Source organism: Petaurus breviceps, unplaced genomic scaffold (genome assembly GCF_028583685.1).
Source record: "Petaurus breviceps papuanus isolate PSGF00001 unplaced genomic scaffold, PetGlider_PUasm1.0 90823, whole genome shotgun sequence".
Lineage (NCBI taxonomy): Eukaryota > Metazoa > Chordata > Mammalia > Diprotodontia > Petauridae > Petaurus > Petaurus breviceps.
In genome coordinates, this window is record NW_027187352.1 from 2693266 (window position 1) to 2716434 (window position 23169).

Genomic DNA, 23169 nt, shown 5'->3' on the forward strand with positions numbered 1-23169 from the left:
ATGAAGCAGGCACTATGGAATGTTGAGAGCTTGGTCAGACATCAAAGGCACCAAGGTCATCCACTGCATTCTGGTCCATCACCAGTCACCTTGACTTTAGTCTTGCCACTAGACTTCAGTGACTCTGGAAGAATGAGTGAGGCTGATGACTGTACAACTCTTCTTCATTTGAACCCATTTCAGAAGGTAGTCAAGATATCACCCACACCCCAGCAGTGTGATATAATTGGCCCTCTTCAAAAACCAAGGAGAAACAAGACCCTTCACTCTCTGGATCCTGCCTACCTCTCCAGACTTATCAAAGATTACTTCTTATATACTCTATGGCTTAGCCAACTACTCGCTTTCCCTCAGTCAAGACATGCTATCTGCCTTCTCTGTACCTAGGTACAGGCTGCCTTCCCATCCAGGAACCCATTCCTTCCTAACGTCTGCTTCTTAGCATATCTAGGGCCATTCAAAGCTCAGCTAAATGCACACACACGCACGCACGCACGCGTACACACACGTTTTATAACTCAATAGAAGGCAAACGCAGTGTCCTTGAAGGCAGGGACGTTTTTAGCTTGGTATCTCCACTGCCTCCCTCAGTTCTTCGCAATAAATAATAAATGTGTTGAATTGAATTCAGATTGATCAGACAAGAGTACGAACTCCCTCTTGGTGGTCCCGGGGAGCCAGGGAAAATGAGCAGAAGAAGCATTAATAACAAGTATTTAGCACCTTAAGGATTTGAAAACCACCTGTTAATTTTCTCATTTGACCCTCACAACAACCCTGTGAGGTAGGTGCTATTATCTTTATCTTACAGATGGATAAACTGAGGCATAGAGTGGCCCACAGAGCTGGTAAATGTCTGATGTAGGATTCGAACAAAGGTCTCATCCTGACTCATTCCAGCATGTACCACCTCTGCAGATGCTCGTGGCTAAAATGCTGACGCCTTGGGTCTGGGAGAGAAGGGGCGTGGTTGGGCTACAGTGCAAGCAAAGGCTCCAAAAGCCGTCGAGGAAAAGAGAACGTACGTGTGTCTCCCGGAACGAAGTTTGTGTAGCCGGGAGACCCTGTTATTGTGACGGACTAGCTTTAATTCCTGTCCTGCGAGTGCGTTTCCGGTTGTCTGTAGCCGCTAAGGTCTCGGAAGGTCGTGAGACTGTGAGGGGGCTCTCCAACCTGGAAGGATGAGCGGTGCCTTGGGGAAGGTAATGACGGTGCTCCCGGGGGCCTCGAAGGACAGGCGGGAGGACCATGGGCCGGGAGCTGGAGAACCGCGGGGACATCCGGGACTCCGAGGGCAGAGGCCAGGAGGAGGCTTCTCCCGGCAGCCTTTGCGGTTGCCAGTCCTGTCAAGGGTTTCTGCACGTGTGCTGCTGACCTCATATATAATACAGTATCAGACTAGAAGGAGGGTTGATGCAGGGACCCCTTCACCGTTTTTTGTGCCGTGGACCCCTTTGGCAGTCTGGTCAAACCAATAGACCTCTTTCTCAGTGTGTGTGTGTGTGTGTGTGTGTGTGTATTTCCACTAGAAGTTAGTGAAAAATAAAGCCATAGTTTTTTGTTTTTTTTTCCCCATCCAAGTTCATTTACCCCTTTGGGGAGGGATCGTCTGGTTTATGGCAAGCCAGGAATTCAGTTTTTTTGTCTCTCACTAGGGTATTTTTTTTTTCTTTATCTTATCCTGATTCTCCTCCTGCCCTTTGTCACCTCTTCCAATGCTGGGCTCCAGTATCTCTATAATTTTCTACTTTTTCTGAATAACCCACCTCATCTACACTCATTCCCACTGCCACTTCTGTAGGTGACTCCCAAACCTGTGACTCCAGCCCTGGCATCTCTCCTAAGTTTCAGACCCTCATGCCTTAATTTTCTTTGGGACATTTCCATCCAGATAACCTCTTGGTATCTGATATTTCAGATTTACAATACCTGAGCTGATCTTTCTCCCACAATCCGCTCCTCTTTACTTCACTGTTCTGCTTTAGGCACCACCATTCACCAGGTCTCACATGTTCAAATGCTTGTGGTTATCTTTGACTCTTTCTTCACCCTCACCTGTCATAGCCAATCAGTTACCAAGTGTTGTGGATTCTATGTCACTCTCATTGGACTCTTTCCTTCTGTTCCCATTATTATCTCCTCCCCAGCACAGTCCTTCCATTGTCATCCATTTATAGTTTCTTAACTGGCTCTCACTCTTTTTTCCTTTTAATCTATCACACACTCCACACCAATAATCTTCCATATATATAATAACAACTCACGGTTCTGTAAGTTTTGAAAAATGCTTTTTAAAGACCAACCCTGTGAATCAGGGTAAAGATTATTATTTCTGTTTTACAGAGTGGGAAACTGAGGCTCAGGATAAATTACTTGGCCAGGGTCTCACAGCTAAGTGTTAGATGTGGGACTTGACTCTTAGACTTTGTGTTCGTATTCTTGCTGTAACAGAACATTTCTTCTCCTTATACCATGCTGCTTTTTTTTTTAATTTTTTTTTTTAAGTAATCGGGGTTAAGTAACTTGCTCAAGGTTACACGGCCAGGTGTTTCTGGGTGGGTGCTAAGTGTCTGAGCCCGGGATTCGATCTCCAGGTCTTCTCAACACTAGAGCCGGTGCTCTTACTCGCTGTGCTACCTAGCCGCCCCAGCCATGCTGCTTTTTTTAACTTAACTGGACAATTGCAATAGTTCCTCAGTGGGTCTTTCTGCCTTTCTTCCTTTCCATCTTCTTTCCATTCCATCCATTGTACAGCTGCTGAAATAATATTTCTTAAGCACAAATATGGTTATATTATTCTTTTGCTCATAATTCTTCAGTGACTTCCTTTTGCCTACCAAATGACATTCAGATTCCTTAGCCTGTTTTTCCACATCCTAACACTATCCTACCTTTCCAGCTTTATCTCATATGTAACTCAGGGTATTTAATAATTTTTTCCTCTGTAAACTAAAAGGGAGGGGGGAGGGACTTATACAAAATTATCTCATTAGGCCCTTCCAGGGCTAGATTATGTGTACCTTTGATTTTGTGAATGACTGTTGATGACTATGATGACAGTGATATGGAGTTGAATGTGGGGTTAGGGTTAGACCTAACAATTTGGGCTAAATAGGGTAGGGAGCCAGTCCCTAGTTGCCTCTTATATTCTCTAGAGTAAGGGCAGTACTTGGCACAGGGCACTGCTGTCTTGCTCTTTATAGGCAGCATACAATGTTATTCCCTAGGAAACTGTTATCTGTTAGTGTTCAGATTCCACCAGGGCCAAAGAACAAGAATGGCCCTTTGTTAAGTTGCATCTACAGATATGGACCCTGTCCCAAATAAGCCAATTCATAGAACATTTGTTAAGCTTCTCCTGTGTGTGGGGTGTTGTGCTAGATGCTGGACATACAAAGATATTCTGAATAACAGTAATAAGTGTATTTTCATATGAAAGTAAAATTATAAATATAAAACTAAAAATATATCCCTCCCCTCAGTGAATTTATATGAATGATTGTCTCCATCTAATTTCTCCCCAGTGACTGTCACCAGGAATATAGAGTCATTTACAGATTCAGTCCCAAGGCACAGCATTGTGGAACAGGCTTTTTTATTGGTAGATCTTCCTGCTCAGGTTCATGCACCCTTGATTGAACAAAGGTTATATATATTTGTAGTTTATATACCTTTTCAAAATTGTAATGTACATAGTCATTTCATCACAAGCAGACCTTCCTGCTAATGCAGTCTTAAGTGAAATTACTAGAAATTTTAGTGCACAGAATTCCCCCTGACCTCTCCCTGTCAAACTCTGTATAGAATATTGTCCATTCAGTTTTGGATGCTATATTTCAGGAAGGAAATCGATAAATTTGAGTATATCTTATATAAGGCAAGCAGTGTGATAATTCAACCAACAAGCATTTGTTAAAACATCTGTTACGTGCCAGTCACTGTGGTATATACTAGGGATACAGACAAAATGAATCAAACAGTTCCTTCTTTCAGGTAGCTTAAATTCTAATGGGAGGGAAGAGACAACAAAGACATAAGAGGATATGGAATAAATATAAAGAGAATAAATACAAGGCAGTTTGGGACAATCAGGAAAAGTATCATGTAAAAGGTGGGGCTTGAACTGTATCTTGAAGGAAGAGATGGCTGATGAATAGGCTAGAAATCATGTCATCTGAGGTCTTCATATGATAGGGTTAACCTAGGAGAAGAGATGACTCAGGAGGGGACTTTATCATTGTGTTTAAGTATTTGAAAGACAAAGATTTGTTTTGCTTGGAGCAATGGATGCAGGTTGTAGAAAGGCAGATTTTTGCTTGATAAAAGAAAGAAGTTCCCAACAGTAGAATTGTCTAGAAATTGAATGGTCTCACTTGTTCATTGTCACTGGATGTCTTCAAGAGGAGGTTAGATAACCAGTTACCAAAGATTTTGTAGCAGTAATTCCTCTTTAGGTCTGAAGTGGATTAGATTAAGTGTTAGTATCCATTCCTATTCAGAGATTCTATGATTTCTTTTTTATGGTGAGTGTTTATAACTATTCTTTGAACCTATTTTCTTTTTTTTGCCTGTTCCCCTGGACTTGTATATGTATATTTGTTTCTTTCCTTGATGTTATCTGATTTTGTTTAAAAAAAGTTCCTTTGTCACTTAAAAGGCCTATATTCACAATTCACCCACCGTTAACTCACTTGACTGTGTGGTATGTTTCTATTTAGTCATCTTCCTCCTTAAGCAGTTCAGCACAAAGAGTTATAATTGTTAAATCATACATTTACTCAAGGATCAGAATTTGCCACAGAAAGAAGAGAGACCCTCTGTGGTGTGTATCCTAACAAATCCTGTTAAAAACAAAAAACAAAACTGAGCTTTCATGCCGTTATTGGCCCTAGTTTTTGTTAGCCCTTGCTTCAATACTGAATAAAGTTCTGTCGTGCTCATGAGGTGTGCATACATGCTGTTTTGGCTTAGTTCTCTACATCTGTTGTCTCCAAGTTTTTACTTGTGCATCCCTTAAAAATGTTTGAATCCACACCAAAATATATGCCCATTTAAGTTATAAGCATGAACATGAATTAATGTACATTACAAAATTTACACCAAAAATAGAAATTAAAAATGGATGAGATAAGAATAAAATATTTGATCTTAGAGTCAGTAGGGAGCTACCTACATTTCAGGAAAATCACTTTGCAGCTATGTAGAGGATGGATTGGATTTGGTAGAGACTTGAGTTGGGAAGATAAATTAGGAGACTGTTGAAATGATTTATGTGAAAAATAATGGTGGCCTAAGCTATAGTGGTGCCTTTGTCAGTAGAGACAGACAGATGTGAAGAGGTGTAGTGGGAGATAGAATTAGCAAGATTTGACAACTGATTGGATATGTGCAGTGAGGTGAGTGAGAGTGAGGAATCCAAGGCGATTGTGAACTGCCACTGCCATTGTGAACTTGGGTGACAGGAAGGATGGGGTGCCCTCAGCTAATAGGGAAGTTTGGAAAAGAGATAAATTTTAAGAGAAAGATACGGTAATGAGATCTTTGCTGTGTGTTACCACGCTTCCTAGCCTGTTCATCTTGTACTGCTCACCATGTTTCATTTAAAATAAAGAGTAGAGGGATGAGGGTCTTATGGGCCATTGCCCCAGAACACAGAGCCAGCTGAGGACTGCTTGCTATAAACATGATTGGGGGGACGGGGGGGGGGGGGAGACACAGTGTGTAGATAATTGAGCAGGGAGAGTTTGTATTATAAATGCCCTGAGGAGCCAGTGCCAGGGCAACCATAAGTTGGAAGCTTGCATGGCTACGGAACAAGAGGAGCTGGGAAGTAGAAGAGCATAGTTGTATCGGAGACGAGCCATGCCACATTTGTGGGGAAAGCGGTCTTCAACCTATCTTCCCACTCCCCAATTAGTTTATCATGTGACTCTTTGCTCCCTGGGAGGGGCCGCCATTTTGGAAACCTTGCCCTACACTGACTATATGAATTCATGTCATGGAACTGTGGCAAGGAAAATTCTGAATTAAAATGGAAAATACACTTTTGTTACTGTTATTCAGAATATCTTCCAGTTACTGACGTACTTGATCAGATACATTTCAAAGGAAAGTTTTTGTCTTTTTTAAAATTCTGATTCTGGAAGAGAAGCAGTGTTATTGATTTAGAAGTCTTGTAGATTTTATATAAATGGACTGCAGGTTTTGATTTGAACATATTGTGAAAGTAATGTGGTATTACTAGAAAGAATCCTAGGTTGGGAATAGTAATAATAATAATAACAGACATTTATGTAGTATTTTTTAAGTTTACAAAACACTTTACATAAATAATGTCCTCGATCCCACAACTCTTTGATGTGGGTATTACAGGCATTATTAGGATTTAAAGTCAAAAGAGACTTTAGAAATCATCTGTTCCAATCTGTTTATTATACTAATAATGAAAATAAGAAGTGACTCATCTAAAATCTCAGAAGCAATACTTAAGAGTTAATATTTGCATCTAGGTACTTATGTATCTAATGCTCCTACCACTTACTATGTAGTATCTGTCATCTACAAGGACTTAGAAGATTGAGGTTTGTCCTGGTAGTGCCTATCAGCTGGGCAATTTAAAGCCAATCGCTTCACCTTCAGTGGGAATAATCTCTGCAATATTACCTTGTAGTGTACAGATACATGGTGTCATTCTTATATATCCCTTAGGTAGTTCCTAAATATTACCTGTTATATGTATATATGCATACACGTAGACATACATACACATGCACCTACATAAATACATATATGTATATTCACATCAGCAAGCATTGAGTGTGTTCTAGCGCTTAGCATATGTTTGGCCTATATCAGGGATGCAAAAACAATACTCTTCAAGGTGTTTATAATCTCTTTGGAAGAAGGAACATGTATATGAAACAATTAGAAAAGGATAGTGAACAATATTAACACAGAGAATTGAAGAATTGGAAGAAGTGTCAGAGTTCATCTACTCCAGCCTATCCCTAAATAAGAGTACCTTCAGTGACATCACTGACAAGTAATCATCAACTTCTGTTTAAATACTTTTATTGACCAACAACTCATTACTCTCCATTCATTTGATCGTATTTTCAAACAACTCTAATTGTTAGGAAGATTTTTTTTTATGGTAAGTAGTCAAAATTTTCCTCCTTTTCGCTCCCCCACCCTGGTGTTAGTTCTGCTATGTGGAACCAAGCAGAACAACTCTACTACCCTTCCACATGCCAGCCCTTCTGATATTCGATGACATCTGTCATGTTCCCTTCCAGTTTTCTTTTCTCTAGGCAAATATTCTTAGTTATTAAAACTGATCATTATATGTCATGGTCCCATCTCAGTCCTGACCTCTCTGTCCTCTGGACCTACTCAGGCTTGTCAATGTATTTCTTAAATGAGGCATCCAGAGCTAAATGAAATACTCCAGAGAGAGTCTGACTAGGGCAAAAGATTTCAAGTTTAACTGTTTCCCTCACTGTGGACACTAGACTTCTGTTTATGCAGTCTAAGATTGCATTACCAGAAGTACAATTAAATGCCAGAATGTGCAATACAGATGATAATAAGTACTTTGGGAAATCAAGAAGGGCAGCTATAAGTGTGCATGGATTGAATTACTAGATAGATAGCCTATTGATTATTTAGTACTTGTCAAAAATATTCCTTATTTACATTTTCAATAAATATTAATAGGCTAAAGGAAAAGTAAGTAGTTCTAGGGAAGCTGAAATATAGATTTTGCTCTTTTGTGAATTTTAGGCTAAGAAACTGACTGGTATTTTCAATCTTTAACTATGTCCCTATGGTAATGATTAGGATAGAATCTTGGATACCTGACAATGTTCCTTCTTGGTGAGAGCGTTCTCCTCAGGAAATATGAGTATACTCATGTTTGCACTTCCACTCAGACTGGAAGTGTTTAAGAATTCATTGTGGGGCCATGTTATTGAGGAACACAACTAGGATAGAATGCTGAACTTGGAGCCAGGAGGCCTAGTTTCCATTATTGGCTTTGCCACTGACTAGCACTATTGATTTTGGGAGAGACTGGCTGTCTTAGTCTCCTCATTTGTAATGTGGGGATACTAACTGCTGTACTGCCTGCCTCACTGGGTGGTTGTGGCTCTGAGGAATAAGGTAGGGAATAGGGAATGAGTCATTAAAGAGTCCTGGTCCAAAAACCAAATTCCTCAGAAGAGTGCCAAGCACTGGCAGTCATGAGAGATGTGGTGCCAGATTTCAGTGGCTCTCTACTCTCTACATAGTCCAGTTCAGATTCCTGTCAGGCATCATCTCCCTTTAGTCTCCTGTAGGAACACTCTACAACAGCCAGATTATTCTCCCTAAACCTGATAATTATATTCCTGTCTTTCCTCATGCTTTTTTTTTTGTGTGTGTGGAGTTTCCTCCTTCCCACCAATACAAATTCTACCCATCTCTCGGTAACTAGATCAACTGCTACTTATTCCATGGAGTCTTCTGTAACTATAGGCCTACCCTTAATGCACAATTATGTTCTTATTTATAATATTTCATGTTTGCCAAGTGTTTTACATATATTATATTGTTTGTCTTTATACCCTTTCCAGGTGGTTGGGAATAGAAACAACATGTTATATTAGAAGAACTCTATACTGGGAATAGGGAAACCTGACTTCACATCTTGATTCTGACACTTATTAGTTTTGTGATCTCAGGCACACGGTTTTTTCCTCCATCTGGCAGGTAAGAAAATTGAGGCCAAGATAGATGAGATGACTAATAGTCTAGTTTGGGTTATTAGGAAAACCAGGCCTAGAACCCATCTTGTAGCTCCCAGGCAAGTACCCTATTTGCCCATGCTGCTCATTGGACATTTGCTTAGAGTGTTATTGAATTTAAGACCTTCAAGATTGATTGGTCTAGCCCCTAGTCTTACAAATGAGAAAACTGAGACCTTGGGAGGTCACAGAGTAAAGCCAGCATTTCAGTCATCAGATCCTAAATCCAGGCTCTTTCAGATACGGCCTTCTTCTTTTATATTGTTACTTAATTTTTTAATGTGTGTCTGTAACTCCTTGCCGCAGCTAGTTTGTAAACTTCTTGTGGGCAGGACTGGTATATATTGCACCTCTCTTTCCTCTAGTGTAGTACTGTGGTCATCTGTAGTAGATGCTCAATAAATATTTGTGTTTCTTAGTGAATTAAATCAGGGGGAATAGGGAACTCTAGATAATGGAGAGCTAGATTGTAGCATCATAGAATGTCAGAGCTGGAAGAGACCTCAGAGGCCATCTAGGCTGGTTCAGACACCTCCCCCCCAAAAAAAGTGGAATTCCCTCTACTATATTCTATACAAGTTGTCATTCAGCCTTTACATAAAGCTCTGGATATATCTGGTAGAGAAGGATCAGAAAACCAGAAAGGTGTTTTTGTATTTTGGACAAAACCCTGGTCTGAGACACAGGGAATGTAGGGTCTAGTCCTGGAATGCTAATGACTCATGGTATAACCTTGGGCAAGTCACTTGGCTTTGTATCTTCCAGAGTAGCCAGTTCAGTGCTTTGCCCACAGTAAACACTTTAAATATTTGTTGAATTGCTTTGTTGAAGTAAGGACATAGGTTTTGGAGGGGTAAGACTGGTGCATTTTAAACTTAATTTTAAAATGTGAGAAAAAAAATAAGCCATTCTTTGCTCCCAGGCTATACAAAAACAGGCAACTTGTGGACTTGGCCTTTGGGCTATAGTTTGCTGACCCCTGATCTAGTCTTATCCTTTGATTTTACAGAAAAAAAAAAAAAACAGGTGCAGGAAGGGAAGGGACTTTCATAAAGTAAAATAGCTAATCCAGGGGTGGGGAATTTGCAGCTTTGAGACCACATATGGCCCTCTAGGTCCTCAAGTGCAGCCCTTTGACTGAATCCAAACTTCACAGAACAAATCTAAAGTTTGGATTACATTAAAGGGCTACTCTTGAGGACCTAGAGGGCCACATGTGGCCTCAAGGCCTCAGGTTCTCCACCCCTGATCTAGTAAGTCATAGAGCTAGTATTTGAACTCTTGCTTCATAGTTCCCAATCTTTTGTTCTTTCCACCACACTATAACTGCTTTGAGAACAGATATGAGGTGGTGGCACCAGGGGAAATGGATTACTAGGTCGTCTTCCTCCTTTGGACCCAGACCTTTTATATAGTTCCTCCTGAGGCAAGAGCCAATCCTTGTGTAGGCCAGCAGGTGGGAACAAGTGACTGCAATCACCCTGGCTGTGCTGAAGGGACTGTGACATGGAGGAAAGATGGAAGTCTAAAGTCTAACTTCCGCATCTAGAACTGGAATATGAAAGTGAGATGCTATTCAGCTGTGCTAAGCACTACACTTCGACTACTACTGAAATTGTCTAGACCTCTGGTTTCCTCAGGGGGCTTACTTCTTTTGCTTGTGCAGTTCACAACTGATTCATACTTCATTTCATGTGACTTTTAGTCATATCTTTCTAAAAAACCATCATAGAGGATGCATTCAATGCAGTGGAGGCCTTCTAAGTCTTAATATTTCATGGCTATGCTTTTGGACTATCTCTTTCGCCATGACTGGCCTACCTCCCATTACAGTTGTGTGCTTCCCTGATAATGAGTTTTGTGCCACTTCTTGCCTGCTGGTCATCATTGGTAATGTGCTGGAGCCTACTTACACCCACCATAATCATGCAGAGCTTAGCAAAATCAGAGCTGAGAATGCTTGCCTCCTACAGAACTCTCTTAGAAGCTAGAGACTGTGTTGTGTTTGATTAAAGCCCACATTCTCTGCCCTTTGTATTATTGACCCACTGGCCTCCTCACTTCACCATTTACTCTTATTACAAGATAATACATTAGTATATTATTAGTTATAAGACTACATTAGAATATACTGAACTTGATAGTTAGCAAGCATTTTGATAGATAGCAAGCATTTATTAAGGACTTATTCTATGTCAGGCACTATGTTAGGTGCTGAGAATACAAAGATAAAATTGAAACAAGGCTTTACCCTCAAGGAGCTTACTGTCTTATCAGTAGAGGCACCACGTACATAATATAAGATATATGTCCAATACAAGGTTATGGGAGGAAGGTAATAGCATCCCAGGGGGCTGGGAAATTCTTCATGGGAAAAGTGTCACTTGATCAGAGTTTTGCAGTGAAACAAGGGATTCTAAGAGGTGGAAGTAAGGTGGAAATGTATTCCAGGCATTGGGACCATTTCCCCCTCCATCCCCAGTGCCCCCATTACCCTCAACCCTCCCTGCCCCACCCTATTAAAACACTTCCTTCAAACAAAACATATGACACACTGGCCATTTCTGAAAACACCATCCATTTTTGGTCAGTTTTAAATCTGTGACTTCTGGTCTTTGTGTGTTGAAGAGTGCCCCAGCCTCATCACCAGTGGCATTTTTCTTTCCTGTAATCCACTGTAGTAGCTCTGTCCTCATTCCTTCACCCACTGCCCTCACAGTTCCACTCTTTCCCAGAGCTGCTCACCATTAATTGATGAGGAGACCGTTTGCAGATTTGGTCCCAAAATAGTGAACTTTTGTTCTAATAAATAACACCAAGGATTTCAGGGTAGAGGAAGCATTTTTCCCATTGTGGAGGGAACAGCCCAGGCTACATCTGAACATCTTCCAGAAAGTTGTCGTCTTCTATGCTTTGCTCTTAGATAATCAAAAATTTATATATTGTAGAAGACCAGAATTCAAAATATTAAAGTAGAAAAAGCCTGCTTTATCTGCTGTTCTCTTCCTGCACAATACTTCATATTTGCAGTGACCCATGAAAGCAAACCCCATTTGAACCGTATCTTTTATTTTTTCTCTTATTTTTTTTATTAATTTGTTTGTTTACTTTTAGTTTACAAGATTCAATTCCACAATTCCTTGAGTTTCACATTTTGACCCCTTCCCTCCCCTCTCCCCCATGGTGGCATACAGTCAAGTATAGGATCTGTAAATACTTTCACATTATACATTAGTCAGGTTATAAAGACAGATTGTATCAGATGGAATGAAAAATAGTAAAGAGGACATAAAACCAAACAAAAAAAGGAAAAAGTTCAGGTATTTTGCTTCCATCTGGATATAAACTCAGTTCTTTGTAGTTCTTTCTCTGGATGTACACATTTCTCTCCATCATGTGTCTTTTGGGATTGACTGATATCACTGCATTGTTGAGAAGAGTCCAGTCTATCAAAGTTGGTCATCACACATATGTTGTGTCTGTAATTGTGTACAAATTTCTCCTGGTTCTACTCTTCTCACTCAGCATCAGTTTGTATAAGCTACTCCAGGTAAATATGAAGTCTATCTGCTCCTTGTTTCTTATAGCACAATAGTATTCCATAACATGCATATACCACAACTTGTTCAGCCATTCCCCAATTGATGGGCACCCCCTTAATTTCCAATTCTTTGCCACCACAAAAAGAGCTGCTATAAATATTTTTGTACATATGGGTCTTCCACCTCTATGATCTCTTTGGGATATAACCCTAGGAGTGGTATTGATGGGTCAAAGGGTATGAAATTATTTAGAGCCTTTTGGGCATAATTCCAGATTGCTCTCCAAAAAGGTTGGATCAGTTCACAACTCCACCAGCAATGCATTAGTGTTCCATATTGCCCACATCCTCTCCAGCATGTCATTTTCCTGTTTTGTCATCTTAGCCAATCTGACTGATGAGATGTGGTACCTCAGAGTTGTTTTGATTTGCATTTCTCTAATCAATAGTGATTTAGAGCATTTCTTCATGTGCTTATAGATATCTTTAATTTCTTTCTCTGAAAACTGCCTGTTCATATCCTTTGACCATTTATCATTTGGGGAATGTCTTGTATTCTTATAGATTTGATTCAATTCTCTGGATATTTTAGAAATGAGTCCTTTATCAGAGACATAGGTTATAAAAATTCTTTCCCAATTTCCCACCTCCCTCTTGGTTGCATTGGCTTTGTTTGTACAGAAGCTTTTCAATTTCATGTAGGCAAAATTATCCATTTTGCATTTTATAATGTTCTCTAATTCTTGTTTAGTCATAAAGTCTTTCCCTCTCCACAAATCTGACAGGTAAACTATTCCTTGTTTTCTGAGACTGCTTACAGTATCAGCTTTTATACCTAGATCATGCACCCATTTAGACTTGATTTTGATATATGGTGTTAGATAATGGTCTATGCCTAGTTTCTACCATACTATATTCCAGTTTTCCCAGCAATTTTTGTCAAATAGTGGGTTCTTATCCCAAAAACCAGGGTCTTGGGGTTTATCAAACAATAGATTACTATAGTCGTTGACTTCTGAATCTCATGTGCCTAATCTATTCCATTGATCCACTCCTCTATTCCTCAGCCAGTACCAAGTAGTTTTGATGACTGCTGCTTTATAATACAGATTGAAATCTGGTATAGCTAGTCCACCTTCCCTAGCATTTCTTTTCATTAATTCCCTTGATATTCTGGACCATTTATTCTTCCAAATGAATTTTGTTACTATTTTTTTCTAGCTCTATAAAGTAGTTTTTTGGTAAATTAATTGGTATGGCACTAAATATATAATTTAATTTAGGTAAAATTGTCATTTTTATTATATTAGCTCGATCCAGCCATGAGCAATTGATATTTTTCCAATTAGTTAGATCTGACTTTATTTGTGTGAAAAGTGTTTTGTAGTTGTGGTCATATAGGTTCTGGGTTTGTTTTGGCAGGTAGATTCCCAAATATTTTATAATGTGTACAGTAACTTTAAATGGGATTTCTCTTTCTATCTCTTGCTGTTGCATTTCATTGGAAATATATAGGAATGCCGAGGATTTATGTGGGTTTATTTTATATCCTGCAACTTTGCCAAATTTATTTATTGTCTCAAGTAGTTTTTTACTTGATTCTCTAGGATTCTCTAAGTATATCATCATATCATCTGCAAAGAGTGATAGCTTGGTCTCTTCTTTGCCTACTTTGATTCCTCTGATTTCTTTTTCTTCTCTAATTGCTACTGCTAACATTTCTAGTACCAGATTGAATAAGAGGGGTGATAGTGGACATCCTTGTTTCACCCCTGATCTTATGGGAAATGCTTCTAGCTTCTCCCCATTACATACAATACTTGCTGATGGCTTTAAATAGATGCTACCTATTATTTTAATGAAGGCTCCATTTATTCCTATACTTTCTAGTGTTTTTAATAGGAATGGATGTTGTATTTTGTCAAAAGCCTTTTCTGCATCTATTGAGATGATCATGTGGTTTCTGCTAGTTTTATTGTTGATATGATCAATTATATTGATGGTTTTCCTAATATTAAACCATCCTTGCATTCCTGGAATAAATACTACCTGATCAAAGTGTATTATTCTTGAGATAAGTTGCTGTAGTCTTTTTGCTAATATTTTATTTAAAATTTTTGCATCTATATTCATGAGGGAGATTGGTCTATAATTTTCTTTCTCTGTTTTATCTCTTCCTGATTTAGGTATCAGTACCATATTTGTGTCATAAAAAGAATTTGGTAGGACTCCTTCTTCACTAATTTTCCCAAATAGTTTGTAAGGTATTAGAATCAATTGTTCTTTAAATGTTTGATAGAATTCACTAGTGAATCCATCTGGCCATGGAGATTTTTTCTTAGGGAGTTGACTGATGGCTTGTTCAATTTCTTTTTCTGAGGTGGGGTTATTTAAGTAATTTAATTCCTCTCCAGTTAATCTGGGCAACTTGTATTTTTGTAAATATTCATCCATTTCCCTAAGATTGTCAAATTTATGTGCATACAATTGGGAAAAATAATTCTGAACCATATCTTTTAACCTTTATTGCTTTTTATCTTAGTTGTAAAAGTTAAAGCTAGAAGGCACTTTAGAATGTAGAATATGGAATGTTAGAGATGGAAGAGCCTTTAGAACATCTTGTGGCAAGTAAATGCTTGAGGAAACAAAGGTTTGATTTGAGCATGTCAATTTTTTTTTGAATTTAGAATGTTTTCATCATAACTTATTTCTTTTACACTTTGTAATGGAATTGAGCTAGAACCATTTGGGCTTTTTAAAATAATTAATTTATTTTTAGTTTTCAACATTGATTTCGATAAGATTTTGAGTTTTAAATTTTCTCTCCCTCCTCCTCCCCTCTCCCCAAGACAGTGTGCAATCTGATATAGGCTCTACTTATATGTTCATACTAAACATATTTTCACATTAGTCATGATGTAAAGAAGAATTAGAACTAATGGGAGGAATCATGAGAAAAAAGAAACAAAACAAAGCAACAAAAAAAAAGACGAGCAAATAGTATGCTTCCTTCTGTATTCAGATGCCAAAGTTCTTTCTCTGCATGTGGATAGCATTTTCTATCATGAGTCTTTTGGAGTTGTCTTAGATCCTTGCATTTCTGAGAAGAGCTAAGTCTGTCAAAGTCAGTTATCTCACACTGTGACTGTTACTGTGTGCAATGTTCTTCTGGTTCTGCTCATTTCATTCAGCGTTAGTTCATATAAGTCTTTCCAGGTTTTTCTGTATTCTGCCTGCTCATCATTTCTTATAGCAAAATAGTATTCCATTCTTGTTCAGCCATTCCCCAATTGATGGACTTCCCCTCACTTTCCAATTCTTTGATACCACAAAAAGAGTTACTATATTTTTGTACATGTGGGTCCTTTTCCCATTTTTATGATCTCTTTGGGATACAGATCTAGAAATGGTATTTTTGGGTCAATGGGTATTCACAGTTTTATAGCCCTTTGGGCATGGTTCCAAATTGTTCTCCAGAATGGTTGGATCAGTTCACAACTCTACCAACCATGCATTGGTGTTCCAATTTTCCCATGTCTTCAACAACATTTATTATTTTCCTGTTTTGTCATGTTAGCCAATCTGAGCATATCAATCTGTTAAGCAATGTGCCCAACAAACTGGGGACCAGACTTCGTCAGCTTAGACCTGGACCCCAAATACAAAGGGAGACAGACTTTTATACATTAAAAACAATTAGTCAAATAAGACCAATTAATTAAAAGGAAACGATACAACATTAGGTAATTCGATTCCTAACTGGATGAAAGATTAGGGACTTTCCAAGTTGGTAGAGGGAGAGTGGATAGGTGCAATTCTCTGAAATCAGAAAAGGAGGTGCCCCCTCCCCGCACCCCATATCTGTGAACAATTAAAGGAGCATGGAAACAGTAACTAGTCAGAACAGGACCAGTTTTCAGAAAAGACATCTGAGTTGTTTGAGATGTACAATTGTGAGAAAACTTCTTTCATCAATTTTTGGATCTGATTGAGTTTCTGGTCAGCATAACCTAGGTCCTTAGTTCAAGGTCTCTAAGTAGCAGGTAGAGGTAGTCCAGTTTCCCAGACACTCAGGACTAGGTTCAAATAATACAAAAAGGTTTTCTTCCAATCCCTACAGTTGAACAAAGTTTTCTCACAACATGAAATTTGGACTAGACACATAATTGAATAGAAAAAAGATGGAGTCAGTGTTCACTCAATTCCCACAGTTAAGCACTTCTTGTCTTAATCCCCTAAATTCCCTCAATGTAGGGGTTGACAAAAGTCTGTTTGTTCTCTTTTAGCTCTTACATTCTTTGAGTTTCTGTGTTCAAAATAAATGGTGGTGATCATGAGGATCATTTGTACCCCCTCTGGGAAGGTAATAGTCTACTCTCTATTCTGCCTCTTATTCTTAGTAAATAAGAATACACTGATACACTCCATAGATGCTTCATAATATAAATTGATTTGATTTCAAGTCTGATATTTAAACAGGTTTTTCCTAACTTACTTTTCTCTTATGATTATTTGTTCACTGATTATCTACTATGTGCATAGCACACTAACATTGTAGAAAGGATGATTTGTAGTGTGATTGGCAAACTCTTTCCCAGCAGCTAGTGTTGAAAACTTTCTATCCCTGATGATATTCCCTGTTGGCTTAGGTGATTTGGATTGTGAGGGCCTATTATTGAGTAATCCAGGGATTTAGTCCTAGATAAATAGCTATTTAGAAAAATTTTTTTAGTTATTTTTTCTTTATTATTGTTATTAACTGTTAAATTCAGGAGGAATTTGAGATTAGTTCTTACCACTATAGGCTTATTTGTTCTCCGTTGTAACTTGTTTGAATTTTTAGTATATTTTCAAATAATTCCCTAATATTTTTGGACATGCCTTGTGGTAACACCTGGTTATTAAGTTAACCTTTTAAATGTCAATCAAGTGCTCTTTATACCAATTATAACTAACTGAAAATCCTCCCTCCCTGTTCCTTAAGGAGCAACGGTCAATTTATACCACAACCTATTAACACAGGCTCACACCTCAGATTTTATACCCAATCCTCCTAAAATATCAAGTTGAAGGACTAAAGACTAATGTCCAGGCCAACCTTGGAAAAGCAAGATTTATTTTGACCATAGATTCAACCCTTTTAATTGTGCAGATGAACACCAGATAAGGACTATATAGCTTTTTAATTAGAAAGACTTTTTTTGACATTGAAGTGAGGAAACAATAACCCTTTCTTGCACATAAAAACCAGGGCACTAAGGCAACTTTCCTTGAAAGAAGTGTTTTAAAATAAGCATATTTTAAATAAATCCTCCAGCATGAAATGGAAAGAGTTCACGGTCTTTGCTTGGAAGAATGCTGTGTAAACAATATACTTGTCAAATGCATCCGTGCAGCTCAGCAACAGTTCCTTATTGGAAAGGGTATTTCCACACTGGTGGCTTAAAGGACTTTTTTGTCTCAAAATTCACTCTCTCCCTTGGCTTGTTTCTCCCTTGACTCTACCCAGGCTTTTTTAATAGTTCTCTTCATTTCATCATCTCCATCTTCATAAATTTTCTTCAAAATATTCATCAGCCCCTCACTAGGATCTGTATCATTATCAAAGGAAGATTTTTTTCCCCTCTCTTTGCATTCTTTCTCCACCTGGGTCAGGTAATCCCATTTCTGTTCCTGCTTCTTTTTGCACAGTACAAGAACTGTATCAGTCTTGATCTTTCTTAAACTACTTTCTGCAAAGATGGGCTTCAAGAGGTTATTGACAGTCATAGAGTAGTTTTTCCTGTTAAGATTCTTTACAAGAACTTCAAATGACCTCTCTGTGAACTACACCCGTACATTCTCAGTGGGGACTTGCTGAACACCATTTAAGGTGATGTAGATTTTCACATATTTATCTGATTGATCCCAACCATAATTGTTGATGTTCACTGTGTACCCAACAGAAATGGGGGCAACCACAGCTGCTGTTTTTTTCTCATTATCAATAGCTTCCCCTTTTTCCTGCTTTGTCTTATGCTTGATTTCAGTCTCTGACTTGGACTTTTCTGCTGTTAGGACATCATGGATTCATTTCCTAGTGGCCTTTCCCAGAAACTCCTTCATTTCTTCCAGGTCTTCCCGTAGCTCCTCCAGGGCTGCCTCTATGGCTTGCTGCCACCACCAGGAGTAACAGGAGCCTAGACCTCTCAGAGGAGAGGCCTCAGGATCCCACCCACAAGGGCTGGGCTCAGAACGCTGCTCCTGCCGCCATGAGTCGCTGCCCCCAGTGCCTATTTAGAAAATTTTTAAGGATTCTGTTTTTGGCAGCATTTTCTGTGGGAGATTACCTCGAAGGCTGGTTTCCATTGCTATCATCACCATATGTCTTAAACACTGGGTGGTGATTTCCTCCTGTCTCAGAACTTCCTATTGACATTGGCAGAAAGTTATAACACCTTGAGGCCTTGAGAGACAAAATGCTCTAAAATCTGTGTTCTTTACACAAAAACCAAAGAGAACTGTTGCAATAGACCTATGGGTTTTTTTTTTTTTTTAAGCAATTGGGGTTAAGTAATTTGCTCAAGGTTACCCAGCCAGTTATTTCTGGGTGTGGTGGTAAGTATCTGAGTCCAGATTCGATCTCCAGGTCATCCCGACAGTGGAGCAGGTGCTCTTATTCGCTGTGCTACCTGGCCACCCCTAGACCTATGGTTTTAAAGACATAATTAGGCAAAATTTTCTCATTTAGAGTGGTCTCCTTGGTTCCCTGTACCACAGTCTGGTAAAAATCAAAGAATTATAAAATCTCAGATATTTTAGAGGTTATTTAGTTAAACCAATATGTTACTGAGAATCTCTTCTATAATTTATACCTGAGGTTTTCCTTCTCTGGTTTTGTACTTTTGTTTTCTATTATATGTGCTTTACTTCACTTGATTTTATCTGGTCACCCCTCCACCCAAAAGTTACTATGATCAGAGAACCTTGAAATACTAATGATGATACTTAAGAGAAGTTACACAAAGCGCTCATCATGCACTATTGTGGCGTGGTGGCAACCCTTCTCAGTGGCTGTGCCTGTGGAATACAAACACTGGTAGTTTTCATTATCCTGGAAAACCTTCATGTATGGTCCATATGACATACTAGGTCTGTTTTCTGAGGACCAAGTGTGGAGAGGCTCATTACCAATAGACTACTTATTGATAAAGTCTTTAAGCAAAGGAAAATACAAAATGGTCTTAAGGCCTGTGCATTTCCCCTTTTTACTTCTTTAGTGATGTTGACAGAATGGCAGAAAAGGGGGAGGAGGATGCTAAGAATAATTTTTAGACCATCTATAAATTACATTAATTTATATATGAGATTATAACTTATAGTTTGCATGAGTGAGATTATTACTTATAGTTTACATGTGATTCATGTTGAGTGAGTAGATATACTACTTGAGGAACTAAATCTTACAAGTCTTGACATTTTCTCTCTAAAAGAAATCAAGGAAGTTGTAGTCAAATGGAAAAATAGCTGACACATTCTCCTTAGATAAATGAAGGACTTGGCAGATTTCAAGTTTTATGTGTTCAAGGGCAATAAGAAATACCATTTCATGGGACATTTAGTTATTCTACATTGCAGTATTCATGACAAGCATTTACAAAGAGGCCATCATGGAAATAATTGCAAGTTAGCTACCAACTGCTAATGCAAACTATAAAAGATGTAAATACATTCTATAAAAAACTTAATTAGGGGAAGGGCAAAGGAAAGGGATAGGCATTTATTAAATGCCTACTGTGTGTTAGGCACTATGCTAAATGCTTTTTATAAATACTTTTTCATTTTATCCCCATAACAATAGTAGATGCTATTATTAATTAATTATAATTAATATGTTGTTATAAGACCCTCCAAGTGAACTGGTTATATTTTTTTATACTTATTGACTTCCAGTACAGAGGTAGGCATAGGGAAGATAGAAAAATGTGTTAGAAAACATAGTTCAGGAATAAGAAGTGAGAGAAGTCAAAGGCTTATAAACCATAAAGAATCTCATGCCTATAAATCATGAATACCTTCTTTAAGAAAAGAATTGGGAAGTTCCAGATGTGGTGATGACCAAATGACATGACAAAAAATGAAGCTATATAAATATATTTAATTTTAATTAAAAGCAATATTGCCTCATGAAACAGAGAAAATCCATGGTAGGAAAAGCAGGTTTTTAGAAAGCTTGGCAAGAGAGCCAACTAAGCCAAGGCATCCTATGGGTATTTAAGTATGAAATTGGAAGTAGGAGAACAGGGGGAGAAGTGGAATAGATCTGAAAGATTTTGATTATAAACTCTTTTTGACATCAAAGGACAATGGAGCCTTCACATTTGGAATTTAAAATGACAATGCCATACATGATTTTTTAAAAAAATGGAAATGCCACTGAAGATAAAGATGGGAAGAGTAGCCGACCCAGACTAAATATAGAAGAGAAGGTGTGCTGGAGGCAACACAATGCCAAAAGCATGGAAGGATTAACTTTTAGAGGATTCAGAAGAGAGGAGGAAATGAAAATCTTAGGGGAAAAAAATCTCAGACATTATTGTTACCAGGAAAAAGGTGACTGAGAGAATATTAATAACTGCTAACCCATATGCCACCTTTCTCATCTGTACTGTATTTTTATGAGTATAATCTACACATTCATTGAAGGCATGTCTGATGGTTGCATAAGAAGGGAACAGTGATTCTTTTGCACATTCAGAAGTTCTTTCCAAACTTCCCTATTTCTGTGAAAGGCACCTTTCCAATCTATCTGATCTGTATTCTTGGGGTCATCTTCAGCTTCTTGCTCTCCCTTACTCACATATTTGATCTGTTGCTAAATTTTGATATTTCTACCTCTACAACATCTCTCACATGTGACTTGTCTCTACTCAAATAGTTACCAACTTAGTCCCTCATCATCTGCCACTCAAATTATTGCGATGGGCTCCTAATTGGTCCCTTTGCCTCATGCTTGTCATTGCTCCAGTCTGTCTTCCACTCTGTAACCAGTTATTTCTTTAAGTACAAATGTGACCATATTACTTTCCTATTCAGTCACCTCTGGTGGCTCCTTATTGTCCCTGGGATCAAATATGATGAACTTCCTTGTTTAGCTCTTCACAGCTTGGCTCCAAGCTATCTTTCCAGGCTCATTGGACTTTCTAACCACACTCTGCAATCCAGCCAAACTGTCTTTCTCACTTGCCTCACATATGATACTCCATCTTGTGTATACATAGCTTTGCTCTGGTTGTCCCATACCTAGAATGTCCCATACCTTCCCCACCTCTGCCTCATAAAATCTCTTTTTTCCTTTAAGATTCATCATAAGCATAGTGCCTGGCACATAGTGGGTACTTAATAGATGTTATTTGACTGATTTATAGATTGATGTCCAATAAACAGTTGACAAATGTTCATTGTTTCTTTTAGCAACCAAACTCTTCCCATAAAGAAAGTGAGAGTATCTTATGTAAGCATAACTTAGGCACCACCTCTTATGTAAGGCCTTTACTAATTCCTCTCCTACCCCCCCCCCCCAGTTATTAGTAGTCTCTTCCTATTGAAATTGCTTTGTATTAACTTATATGTTTTATACTTATGTGTATGTTGTATATTCCTAGTAAAACACAAACTCCTTGAGTGCAGGGACTGCCTTTGTATAGCCTACGACAGTTCATGGCACAGAGCAGATAATAACTCAGCGTTTATTGAATTTAATTGAACTTATTCAATTAGCTAATTAAAAACAAAGTGTTTACAGTTCGTGTTTATATTAAGATTGTCCTAATACTACTCTTCTGGTACAGGTGCTGTGCCTGAGGAAAGATGCCTTTTCAAAACAAGCCCTTTCATTTGTAAGGTAAGTGTACCACTTCATCCTACTTTCTGATGCATTAGTGATGAAGATGAAAGGCATTAGGTAGTCCTGGGGCATTCCTGTTGGGCCCTATCCATCCTGAGATAAGACACAGAAGAGTCAGCAGTCTGCTTCTTGATCTTTCTCCTTTCCTCCCGGCTGTCAATGGGCCTACTTAAGCTGTGTTCTTTAGGGAATTGTGTGGAGAAGATTTACCTTTTTTGGTTTGTTCTTATGCAATGAAGGAAATAGAAATTTAATGTCAAGCCTTCAGGCACCTTGTCCTATAACCTTCCCACTGATGGACAGATATGAGACCTGAAAAGAGGTGTGCTTTTTACCCTCAAGAACAGTGTGATTCTCTAGACCTGGACCTAGAGGGTGCCTCAGAGACACAGAACCCAATCCTCATTTGGGGAAGAGAATCAGGAGTCATCCCCTACTTGTTAATGAGTCCCATTTAGATGCTTGCCAGTTCATAATGCTATGACTGTGCCACAAGCATAGTGGTTATCTCATCCAGTAGTGAGTTCTCCAATGATATTGGAGGTCTTCAGTCAAAGATTGGATGACCAGTTGTTGGGGATTTGATAAAAAAAAAAAGTTATGGTGTATTTAAATCTTTTCCTAATTCTGATGACTTCTTTTTTGATTCTTAAAAAAAAATTCCCTCATTTATCTGAATTCTTCATATTCTTTACAAACTTTGCTTGAAGATCTACAGTGTTGAGGAACTCATTCTGCCTTTGGACAGTTCTGTTTATTAGGAAGTTCTTATATGAGGGTAAAATTAGCCTTCTGCAATTTTTACCCATAGGTCCTAGTTCTCCCCTCTGGTGCCATGCAAAAAGAAAAAGTCCATTTCTTCTTTCCCATGGCAGTGCTTCGGAATACTAGAAGACACTTGTCATATCTCTATTTGGTCTTTTCTTCTCCAAACTAAATGTTGCCCATTCTCTTTTGAT

The 23169-nt window shown here is 38.5% G+C and overlaps 1 protein-coding gene and 1 pseudogene across 1 annotated transcript in view; one reads left to right on the plus strand and one right to left on the minus strand.

The window, feature by feature from the left end:
* Positions 1-1077: 1077 nt before the first annotated feature.
* The window catches only part of MRPL48 (mitochondrial ribosomal protein L48), a 65095-nt gene continuing 43003 nt past the window's right edge, over positions 1078-23169 (plus strand). The window contains exons 1-2 of the mRNA XM_069070828.1: positions 1078-1202; positions 22155-22207. Of these exons, the coding sequence (XP_068926929.1) occupies positions 1182-1202; positions 22155-22207 (74 nt within the window). The 5' untranslated portion in view covers positions 1078-1181. The remainder of the gene's footprint in view (positions 1203-22154; positions 22208-23169) is intronic.
* Positions 17340-18687, minus strand: LOC138148194 (calcyclin-binding protein-like; annotated as a pseudogene).